This window comes from Condylura cristata, unplaced genomic scaffold, assembly GCF_000260355.1.
Source record: "Condylura cristata isolate star-nosed mole 26May11 unplaced genomic scaffold, ConCri1.0 scaffold00023, whole genome shotgun sequence".
NCBI lineage: Eukaryota > Metazoa > Chordata > Mammalia > Eulipotyphla > Talpidae > Condylura > Condylura cristata.
The window spans coordinates 22,848,599-22,860,162 of NW_004567124.1; the positions used below are offsets into that span (position 1 = coordinate 22,848,599).

Consider the following 11,564-nt stretch of genomic DNA (forward strand, 5'->3'; position numbering starts at 1 on the left):
CCACCTACCTTGGCCTTGCCACAGGCATAGAAAGGGGCAGATTTGCTTAGGCTGCCGAGGTGGCAGGGAGGACTGAGCGAGGTGGTAGGGAGGCCTACCACCACCACCCTGGCCAGCCTCAGGCTTACCTCCCACACCCCCTACGAGCTTCTCAGACATGATGCTCTTGCGGTCCTGGCCTTGGAGCCTCTTGAAATTCCTCCTCCGGAGTCGGGCAACAATCCAGGCACTGAGCAGACTCACTGAGAGGCAGAGGCAGTGAGAAGCTCAGAGGTAGGTGGGGTTCTGGGGAAATCAAGCAGCTTCTTTCCCAGGCTCCTCTCCTTGGCGGGACCCCAGACTTTTCTCACCAGCTAGGTCTGCCCATTCAGGTATTTCAAACTGTGAGGCTCCCTGAGTGGGCCTTCTAAGGGAGAACACTGGGGGTTGCTTTCCCCACTCAGGTCCCTTCCTAGCCAGAGACTAAGTCCAGAGTCCTTGTACCAAAGATGGACTGACACCAGGCTTGTGGTCAATCCACTGCCACCACCCCATACCAGCCTTGCCAAAAGTCAAGTCCAAGCCTTTGCCTCAGTCAACTGTCCCAGCCCTGATTCTCAGGCAGGGATTCACCTCCAACATTCCTCCACACCCAGAGATCTGCAAATTGCTGTGGACTGGATTCTTAGAGGTTGCTGTAATCTGAGCCCTGGAAGGGGACCCCAGGAGAACAGGGAGGCAACTCTCCTTGGAGCTGACTTATCTGTAGGCGAGACAGTCTTATGTTCCCTCCTGTCGGATGTTTTCCTCATCTGACTAAAGGACCAGTAATCTGAAAGGTTGGTTATCACAGAACCATACCATTCCTGGTTTACACCTCTGACCAACCCCACCCTGCCCAGATTTCCCTAGATTTACCCAGGGGGAAGCAGCAGAGGGTCCCGATGGTGACTCCAAAGCCAAACCCACTGCCAGCAAAATAATCCCAAGTGATGGGAGCAGTGCAGACTGGCAGGCCCTCTGTGCTGAGTTGTCTTGGCTGTGGGCAGGGGTCTCCTGAGGAGACAGAAAGTTAGAGTCTTTGGGAGAGATGAAATGCAGGTTATGGCCTAAGACCACTAAGGAGGTTAGTGTGGCAGAGGGAGAAGGGAGGTTATTCTGGGTAGCAGAGGGGAGAACTTGCTTACCCCTCCTGTTGTACCCAGAATGTGGTGTTTGTCTCCTTGGGTAATAAATGGGGTAAAAAAGTGAACCTCAACCTTATGTCTCCTCCTCACAAGCACACGTATGTGCAAGCACATGTGTGTATGCGCACATATACACATACTCTCTATCACTGTTGTAGGTATTAGAACATTCTCACTGGACTTGGCCTTGATATTACGCTTAGTCCTACCCCTAGCCCAGCCAAACACAAACTCCTCACCAGGTCTCTCTGAGTCTCAGTCCTGCCCACATTTGGGCAGAGAGGAATCTACATAGCTGTACGTGGCCACCTTGGGGCTCAGACCAAAGTCCCCATGGGCAGAACCATAGTTCACTCCTCTTCGGAGGTTATGGCGCAGCTGCACTGTACTAAGCCCATGGCAAAGGAAGGATGAAGCTCCAGACCCTGAGCCCTACCAGTCCTCTGGCCACTTACCTGCATGCCAAAAAAAGATATTGGGCTGCAGGGCATTGGAGTTCACGTTGGTGACAGCCACTAGAACATCCCTCAGGGAAGTGCTTTTGATCTCAGCAATCTCCTCTTCAGAAAAGAGCCTGGGGTGGGTGAGGTGGGGAGCTGTTGTGGTGGGAGAGACATGTAGATCCCCAGGCCCAGGGGTCCAGATGAAAAGGGGGTGGTGGAATGGTGGGCCCATTCGGGAATCCAGGGTCCATGGGGGCTGACTACAGGGAGAGGGTCTGGGGCTCAGGCTGAGATGGGATCTGAGTGGGGGCCCAGGCAGGCCTTACCCATTTCTGGTGTTCTCAAACCAATAGCGGTCTCCATTTCGCAGTCGCACAAACTGGTCAAGGACAATAGTGCTGAAAAGGGGCCCAGGGTCTCCATGGCTCTCCAGGAGGCCCCCAGGGAGCAGCTCTAGCCGGGAAAGGTCCTGGTTGTAAAGGGTGGCTGTGGCATGCAGCACCTGGTGCCAGGAAGGGACAAGAGTGAGAGCAAGGACCTGGTACCAATCCTTAGGCAAAGGGGTGGTTCCCAGGGATTGCCCAGTAACCCACTCGTGTGTCCTAGGCATTATTCTCTAAGTGCTTTACATAGGTTAACTCATTGATGGGAAATCACAGGTTCAGCTGCCTATTTTATTAAGCTGCCTATTTTATTAATCAGGCAGGCAGTCTGCTCCATCGCTCATTCTTGAAAAGGTATAAAAGTTGAAGGGGCAAAATCAGTGCAAAAGTTGAATGGGGGCCTTTGCTGGTGGTGCAGCGGGTTAAAGCACAGAACTAAGAGGCTTAAGTCACTTCAGCATGAGTTTGATTCCTGCCTGCCCAGGAGGAGATCCACATGGCGCGGCAGACCTCTCCTGACCTGCCTGCTGCTCCAGTTTACTTTGTCAGTCTGCCTGTTCTGTTCCCCACTCTGTCTCTGGTGAATCCTCTCACTCCCTGCACCTCTGGCTGTACCCTAGTTCTGTATGCATAAATAAATAAATCTTTAGAAAAAAATCAAATCTGTGTAGCTCCATCACCTTCTGGAACCAATCTTCACCAATATATGACCAGCACTCTCTCTCTCTGATCTTTACTTTAGTTCTTTGCTCCACAGTGTAAATAAGCACTTGACCAATTTAATTGCAACAAGGTCTAGCTGAAGCTAAAGATTTGCTGTTCTTGGTATGCCTGGGGATTCCTATCTATATTTATTTGATAAAGTTTACAAGTCCAGAGTACATGACACTTCTTTATCTGCCTTTCAACACTCCAGTTTCCAGCAATTTGATATGAAAGTTAGGGCAAAATGCAATAAAGCTGGCATACAACTGTAGAAATGCTGCTGGGCCAAGATGGTAAAGCAGCCAAAACTGGCCTGGTGGCTGGCTAGCAGACGATGCATTTGCCCAGGTAATGGTTCAGGGGATGACAGCTGACTCCACAGGCAGCCTGTCTTTCAGCAGACAAGGTATAACTTGTTGCTGCCTCAAGGACCTTCTATAGCTTGTTGCTGCCTTAAGGACCTTCTACACCACTTAGAGGTTTGTTGGGAGGAGTAAATGAGAGAATGACTGTTAAGTGCCTGGCATGCAACAGATGCTCAAGAGATGTTTGCTGCGTTACAAAGTTTAAAGCTGAATCCTGCTGGTCTGCTCATCTCCACGTATGATACTAAGAAAAGTGACTTGAGTGAGTCCTGCCCTTCTTACTGGTGTTTGTCTCTGTGACTGTATCTTGCTGCCCATCTTCCGTGCTTTTGGGCCAGTGGATCCTGACCCTCCCACCCTGCCCTTTGGGTCTGACCCCTTCTCACAGTGCCATCACTCTGGAACAGTGCAGGGTTGATGTCCTGCCAGCTGGTAATGGGAGGCAGGCCCAGTGCTGCTCTGGCCTTGGTGTAAGAAGGCAGGCCCAGATCCCGGCCCCGCTGTAGGCAGCTGGCCAGGTGGTCTGTGCGGGAAACCTTCAGTGGCCCGGGCCAGAAATCTGGAGATGAGATACCAGAGAGTCTGAGGAGGCTCAGGGCGACCAGAGCAACTCTAACCAGGTGAGAGGCCCAAGCAGCCCCAGGGTCACCGGGGCCACACTGAGGGAGAGGACTGGATAATCTCTTGGGGTGAAAAAATACAAGCTCCCAACCCTGGGCAACCCTCCCTGCCTGCCCTCCTAGGGGTCGGGGGCCTGAGATCTAGAGGGACAGCTTCAGTCTCACCTCGAAGGTCCTCAATAACCACATGGTCCTCTCGCTCAGCAATCTGGGAAGCCATTCCCAGAAGCAGCTCATCCACATCTTCAGCACGCCGTCGATCTGGGTGCTTTAAGGGTACAGAAAAGAGAGAGATGGTTAATGAGGCCAGAGGCTTTGTCTACCCTGTAGTCCATGCCTCTTGTCCACCCAGTCCTGCCATTTGTTCCCATTCTTCTGCTGCGGTTGGATCCCTCACTCAGGGTGAGTGATGCCTCCATTCAAAACCCATGTTTCTGGGAAACAGGTCTCCACACATACAAGGGATCAAAAACCCTACTTTTTTGATTTTAAGAGACTTGACAGTATGATTGACAAAAGCACTAGAAGATCTAGGTCATGGTTCTTGCTTTGATACTGACTGGCTGTGTGACCATAAGCAAGGCACAGGACCTCTCTGAATTCAGTGTCCTTTTCACAATAAAAAGGTCATTAGGGATTAATAAAGTAATAAAATAAAATAATAAAGCCCTCCCTGGTGGCGCAATAGGTTAGGATGCAGCACTGCAAGCTAGCCACAGCCACTTCAGTGTGAGTTCGATCCCCACCCCCAGAAGTGATCCACAGGGCATGGCAGCCCTCTCCTGACCCGCCCGCGGCTCCCCTCAGCACTTCATTGATCTGCCTGTTCTGCTCCCTACTCTGTCTTGGTGAATCTTTTCACTGCCCCTGCACCTCTGGCCCAGTTCCGTATGCATAAATATTTTTTTTAAATAAATAAAATGCGATTAGGAGAATGTTGAGATCTCTTTCAATTTATGACTCTGTTCTATGCCTTTCTCTCTTCCCACCTCCCTCCTCCACTTATAAACATATCATGCTTAGACAAAGTATCTCATCTTGTTGTCAATTAATGGCCAATGCTCTTTACCCACACTGGTCTGGGTAATAGACAGATCATTCCTGGTAAACTCTCAGTCTCCTTCCCTCCCTTGCTACCCCTTAGACCCTCTCCACCCCACCACATACACTGCTCTGGGTGTGTCTAAGTAGGAGGTTTCCTTGGGGGCTGGAATGGCTGAGGTATTCCAAGTTCTACAGGGGACCCAGAGTTGTCATAGGAGAAGAAAAACCTCAGAAGAAGCAATAATTGTAGAGCCACACCTGCACAGATCTTGCTGTTTTTTTACACAGCTCTGAGGTGAAAGGTTGACTTGACTTGGTCATCTCAGACACTGGTAGGGAAGAGGCCTGAGGTTCCCCCAGGTTCCTCCTTCTGCCCAGTCCATCCCACTGGGCTATCTCAGCCCTATAGCCCACCTTCACCACATACCCTCACACACACATATACACACACAGTCACCACCACCATCAGACATATCCACCCACAGAGGTGCCCCCAGTCCTGACCTCTTCACTCCGGCTCCAGTAGCTATTGCAGACCCGGAGAGCACTGGGGAAACTTGAGTTCTGACTGGGGGCCCCCTGGAAATGGCAACTGGTATTTCTGAAATGCAAGGAGGAAGCAGTGATTGAGATCATGGTGTCCTTAGGTCAGGAACTCAGGTCACTGCATCCTTGAGGTTGTGGGTGGTCCTGATAAGTTCTGAACAACTGCTCGCTGTCCCCAACATCTAAAAATACACCCATTACTTGCCATCTTTCTCACATGTACTAGAGAGACATGTATAAGTTAAAATACTTAACAAGGATTTTGAATTTTTAAAAATTATATGACTATGGGCCCTCCCTGGTGGCACAGTGGGTTAAAGCACAGCTCTAAGAAGCTAAAGCCACTTCAGCATGAGTTTGAGCCCTGCCCCAGAGGTGACCACATGGTGTGGCAGACCTGTCCTGACCCACCCGCTGCTCCCCTCAGCAGTGTACTTTGTCAGTTGGCTGTTCTGCTCCCTACTCTGTCTCTGGTGAAGACTCTCACCGTTCCTGCACCTCTGGCCTGTACCCCAGTTCTGTACACATAAATAAATATATTTTTTAAATTACATGACTATAGATAATTGCTATGTTTTCATGGCCATCATCATTCATATCCATATGCTGCTCCACAATAAGAAATCTAACCTATGAGCTGCTCTAAATGATAATACAATAGTATAATACAGTAAGATGACATATTTTTAATATACATTTTATTATATATATATTTAGTTTAAAGTTCCCTTTAATTATTTTGAAGGCAATTTTTTTCAGCTTTCATTCATTTTTATTGTAATCTCCCCCCTCCTACCCGAGGCTTGAGTGTCCCAGGTCCTTGCTGTGCTTAGAGCTAAAGTGTCAAGACCTGAGGCTTAGAGCAGTAGGATTTGTGAGTCACGGTTGGAACTTCAATTAGCTCATCTTTAATTGAGGGATTAATATCTACACCACTTGCAGGAAACTGGCCTTAACCAGAATTGGTGCTTAAAAACCAGAATTGTGTATCTTTTTAAACAATTGTTCTTCCTCTCAACATTCACTGATCCTGGGGGGACAGACCCACTTCAGGCTGAGTCCTGTCCTGAGGACAGATTTTCTCAATTGACTCAAGCACTGGAGCACCTCTCTCACCTCATGTAGACACCAGGAGGGACCATGGTGGAGAAGAACTGCTCAGAGGCAGCCAGGAACTCTGGGGAGATGCTGGGGTCCAGAAATGGCTGGTATCCTGGGACGGGGGAAGAAACAGGAGTGTAAAATTTAGGCCTTGGACTACCCACTCCCCACTCCTATGTCTCTTTCTCCCTCCAAAAAATTGTTTGCAAGCTTCCCCATCGTCCCTCCCCAACCCCTCACCTGCATATTTTTCAGGCACTTTCTGCAGGAAGCTGGGCAGCCATTCATACATGGCTATGTTCTGAGTATTAAAAGAAAGGGAAGATCAGCACTGAAGCAGTCCCACTGGGAGGGGGTCCAGATGCTTAAGAGGAAGATGAGGACCAGGCAGGGGCTGTCATGGGAGAGGCAACTAAAACAGGAGTGTGGCAGAGAGGTGTCTCCCCTAAGCTACCCAAGGTTCAGGGGAAGCTAAATAAATACAAACACAATATTTTGTATAGTACCACCCTGCCTCCTTGTCATCCTCAGGATCTATCCCTAGACGTTAGCTCTCTGGGCACGGGTGTCCTCTGGGAAAGGGAGTTTCTGGGTGGCAACGTCCAAGAATGAGGAGGACTCTGAGGTGAAGCAGAGCTCCTCAGGAAGCAGGATTGAGGGCGTGGGAGCACATAACTGACCTGGTATGTGGCGATCACCCTCTTGCGAGCATGCTGGAACAGCTCCTCGTCCCCCCAGTCCGGGTGCTGGCTGGCCAGCCTCTGAGCCCACAAGTTGTGGTAGCGAAACCACACCACACCCAGCGCCTGCAGGAAGGGGTCGCGGTTCCCCCGCTCCGCCCCGAACGCTGCGTCCCACCAGAGACGCAGGCAGGGAATGAGTGCCAGTGGCATTCAGGGGAGCCCTGCCACACACACACACCCCACCCCAGCTCGCCCTCCCGGGAGCCCTGCCTGCCGCCCCCAGCGCCCTGCCGCCTCACCGTACAGCCCCCGCGGCCCGCGCTGTCCCGTGGCCGGGTCGGGCGCGTTCCACATGAGCTGGGGCTCCTGCGCTTCCCGGGGGAAGGCGGGGTCGGGCCCGGACGCCAGCTGCCCCCCGGAGAAGCTGCGCAGCGCGTCGCTCCAGGAGTTCGAGGAGCCATAGATGGCGCTGCCGTCCAGCCAGCCGGTCACCTCGTTGGTCTGCAGGGGAGAAGTGGGCAGGTGGAAGGGGTTGCATAGCCGAGGAGGGAAACCGGGCTCTCGGGCGGAAGGTTGTGTGAATGTCGGGGGTGGAAGTAGCTTCTCTTCATCCAGGCCTGCCAGGAACCGAGCCCAATACCACCTTCAGCCCTGTCTTACCAGGTCCCGGGGATTGCTGGGACTCTGACCCGTCTTGGGGTCCCAGCGACTTCTCTGGAAGGGCAGGACCACGTCCCCGCGCCCGTCAGGGTCGAACACGGGGTCTCCAGGCGGGATTCTGATGTTGAGGAACTCAGCGGGGCAGCTGGGTCTCTCCACACTCACCAGATCAGAAAGCACGTGGTAGCCTGCAGGCAGTAGGGGAGGGCTCACCAGGGTTAGTGGTGGGCCACTCTCCTTTTGTCTGTTATCTACTCCCTCCACCCCCTGGAACCTTCAAAAGACTCAGCTTTATGGGCAAGTCCAAGCCTTGACCTCCCCACCCCTCCCCAACCCTTTGTTACACCCTGGTCCAAACTGTTTTCATTGCCAGTTTGGCCTTCTCCTTGGTAACTGGGAGGTGCCCATTGAGTGTGCCTAGGCAAGCGGGCTGCCAGCACCAGCTTCAACATGCAGCTGGGAGCAGCCTGCCCAGAAGGCTTGCCAGCCTCAGTGTATTCCATTGGACACTGGGGAGTAAGTATGAACACCCCGGAGTTGGGCATTTTTGCTGGGAACCTACAATCTATAGGGACAGGAGGTCACAGCATCCCTATTTTCATTCTCCCTCTGCCCTTTACCCAAAATCAAAACTCTGTCCTAGAAGCCACAGGGGTAGAGTGAGCACAGGATTACCAAGAGTCCCTCCCAGGTTATTTTCATGTTCCTGGCTCTACTTGAACTCCCATTAACAGCCCAATGCTGGGGGTTAGAGAGGAATGCCCCTTTTATCTTCTTTACCCTCACTATTCTTTCTCCATGGGACAATGTATGCCTTGGCTAAACCTTTGCTCTAGCACCCTTTCACTTCTAAACCACCTCTAGGCACCCTTTCACTTCCCCCCTCTTCTCTCATCCCCATCTCTCAGCTCCTCCATCATTGCTCTGTCAACTCCCTACCCACTCCCTCTGATATTTAAGTATTCTGATAACACTTCCCAGAGGTTGAGGCGCTCACCAAAGAAGACTCCAAGCACTGTGCGGTTGCGTAGGGATGGCTGCCCTGCAGGGCCCCTCATGGCAGTGTTGCTAAGGTCTCGGGGATTGGGTAGGTGGGGTTCTCCCAAGGGCTGGTACACACCATCTGCATAGGTAGCTGGGACCAGACGCTGCAGGCGAGAATCTGGGGGAGAAAGGGTTGGGACGGATGAATCCTCAGGGAGGTTCCATGACCTCTCTCCCAGGTTCTCACCATTCCATATAAAATTATAGAAATGGATGAGGCTTTTGCTGGTATCTGCCAGCCCTTACCCTTGGTGGTGGGTACCACCCTGGCATTCTGTCTCCGCTTGGTTCTTATTTACCTTTGCTGCCCCACCTGTGCTCCATGAGGTTGTTGTACCACCCGTCAAATCGCTGCACCTCCCATGAAATGGGGTTTTGGGCTTCTGTGTGAGAAAAGCGGGAAGGGGCGGGTAGGTCAGTCAATGCATGAGAGGTCAGCTAGGCCATAGGATATAGCCCTGGGAGACTGGCACTCATTGTGAAAAGTAGGGGAAAGAGGGAGCTAACTAAAGTGACCTCCAAACTCAAGCCCAATGTTAAAGGTGCCCAGTGGCAGAGACTTAGCAAGGAACACTAATATAATGTAGTCAGGAGCAGTGTGTGCTGACAAATAGCCTCCGAGAGGAGAAGACTGAAGAACAGTGACAATGGGAAAGAATCAGAAGCCTTCTCACACCTCAGCCCCCTGGGTGTCCCAGCAGGACAGTAATGATTCCCAGTCCTAAGACATCATACTGAGTAAGAGCCAGCCACACCCCAAGAGCCAGCCACTCTTTCACCCATTGAAGGACCTGTCATTTTGTGATCTGTCCTTGGGCTGGGGCAGTTTGGAGAGAGGCTGGCCCTCCACAGAGCCCAAGGCAAGGGTGTGACCACAAATGCCTATTTTGTGACCTGTTGTTTCTCTGATCTTTTCCCCATTTTCTTTGGTGGGATCAGGGACTGGGCTGCTCACGTGGCTAACCTTGCACCCTCCTCTTTGGGGACATCATGTACCCCAAAATAATTTCTCCCTTTCAACCTCCAAAAACTATAGAGGAAAGCGTTCTGACAGTAAAAATGAAGGAAAGAATTCTGAAGGCAGAGGGAAAGGTCTAGAATCAGTGGTGAAATGGGAGTTCTGGTCAGTAGATCAGAAGATCAGACAGATTGCTTTCCCCAAAGATGGCTGTCCTCAAAGAACAGAGCAAAGAAAAGGACTCTCATCAGTTAGAGAAAGAGACCCATTCCTCTGATGTCTCCCCAAGGACAGAATCAGAGCTACTACTGCCGTCCTTCTCCATACCTATGTGCCTACACACACACACACACACACACACACACACACACACACACTTATTCACCAGGGGGTCGGGGAGGGAAAAATGGCTCATGCCGTGATGTTTGAGCAAGAAACCCAACTAAGGATCCAGGACTTGGTGAAGGAACTAGGGCAGCCACATAGTCCTGGGAGACTGACACATAGAGTCTCTAAAACAAGAACTGGTGGCAGAACACAAAGGGAGCCTCTGGGGAGTGTCCTGGAAGAACACCACTTGGGAATAACTAACAAGAGCTAGGGAGAGAAGGAACTACCAAGGCAAAAGCAAGAATGGGGCTCAACGGGATGCAGATGGGAACAGCTCCAGCAAATGAAGCTGCAAGGGCCATCCTATCATGCCTCACCATCTTATCAGTTCCAGGCAGGACTGGTCATTCCTTAGGTTTTCCTCTGCTTCCTGCTCATCCATTTCCCACCCCTGATGATCAGAGACTTGGTTTTTGTGTTTTTTATTTTTAACTTGGGGAGCCCTAAGCCCATTTGCCACCCCCTCAGAGGTCAAGGCTACAGAACATGGTCTTAGATTCTAGTGAGATGTTCCAAAGCTGAAGATTACAACTTATATGGATCATCTTGGTTATATATTTTTATCATCTTATTTTAAAATATTGGGACTTCCCTTCAGCTTTGAGTCCAATCTGACCCCAATATTCTTTATTGTCATGTGTGTCTAATCAATCTTTTCCTATATGGGATCGGAGTCCTTACTTTCTGAGTAAAGAAGACTGAGGAGGGAAAAGGGAATACAGGGCTGTGTGGTGCTGGTACTAGGAGGAGTTCCAGAGAAATTAATTAGGCCCAAGTTAAAAAGGTCTCCCAACATTTCTAGGTCCTGAAAGCTCCAGTCTCCCAGATTATAAGGAATGCCTATGCTGACAAAGTACCTGAAGGTTTCCTTAATTCTCAGTACTTGGTAAAATTTTCCATTGTACTATCCACCCACCTAATCAACAAGCTTGAAATGAGCACCTACTATGTACAGGGTACTGTGTTAGGTAGGGACCAGGGACACAAAATCAACATGACATAGCTTCTGTTCTTAGAAGATCCCAGAAGATGCTGGTTCCTCTGCAGCTAGTCATGCTTCTATTCTAATATGTACTTACCCATGGGCATCCATGACCCAATGAGGAGAATCCATGCCAACACCAGGTAGAAGCCCATGATGAAATGGCAAGAGGGCTCAGGTGTTAGGACACCCTAAAGTGGAGACCCTGGAAAAAGATAAAAAAACAGAAAGAATAAGTCCCATCATCCAGAAAGTCAGGTTAGTATCCCTGTTGTTCCTAGGGACCAAGGCATGGGGGTGGTTCACAGCCACAGTGGATGTCAAAAAGTAGAGGAAACTTATTCTTCCCAAGAACATTCATTCAATGAGCCTGTGATGAGAGCCCACTATATACTGGACAATGAGATTAAATGATGCACAAAGCAAACAGAAAATACTGCCTTCTGAATTTTATCTTCTAAGATTAACTGGCAA

The 11,564-nt window shown here is 50.6% G+C and overlaps 1 protein-coding gene across 1 annotated transcript in view; it reads right to left on the reverse strand.

The window, feature by feature from the left end:
• Positions 1 to 11,245, reverse strand: part of DUOX1 (dual oxidase 1) — a 29,656-nt gene extending 18,411 nt beyond the window's left edge. Inside the window, exons 1-15 of the mRNA XM_004687841.1 lie at positions 11,188 to 11,245; positions 9,060 to 9,143; positions 8,714 to 8,878; positions 7,717 to 7,904; positions 7,356 to 7,557; positions 7,054 to 7,220; positions 6,614 to 6,674; positions 6,389 to 6,485; positions 5,231 to 5,327; positions 3,848 to 3,950; positions 3,449 to 3,621; positions 1,936 to 2,111; positions 1,622 to 1,740; positions 898 to 1,035; positions 129 to 242 (exon numbers count right to left, since the gene is read on the reverse strand). Of these exons, the coding sequence (XP_004687898.1) occupies positions 129 to 242; positions 898 to 1,035; positions 1,622 to 1,740; positions 1,936 to 2,111; positions 3,449 to 3,621; positions 3,848 to 3,950; positions 5,231 to 5,327; positions 6,389 to 6,485; positions 6,614 to 6,674; positions 7,054 to 7,220; positions 7,356 to 7,557; positions 7,717 to 7,904; positions 8,714 to 8,878; positions 9,060 to 9,143; positions 11,188 to 11,245 (1,942 nt within the window). The remainder of the gene's footprint in view (positions 1 to 128; positions 243 to 897; positions 1,036 to 1,621; positions 1,741 to 1,935; positions 2,112 to 3,448; positions 3,622 to 3,847; positions 3,951 to 5,230; positions 5,328 to 6,388; positions 6,486 to 6,613; positions 6,675 to 7,053; positions 7,221 to 7,355; positions 7,558 to 7,716; positions 7,905 to 8,713; positions 8,879 to 9,059; positions 9,144 to 11,187) is intronic.
• Between the last annotated feature and the right edge of the window lie 319 nt (positions 11,246 to 11,564).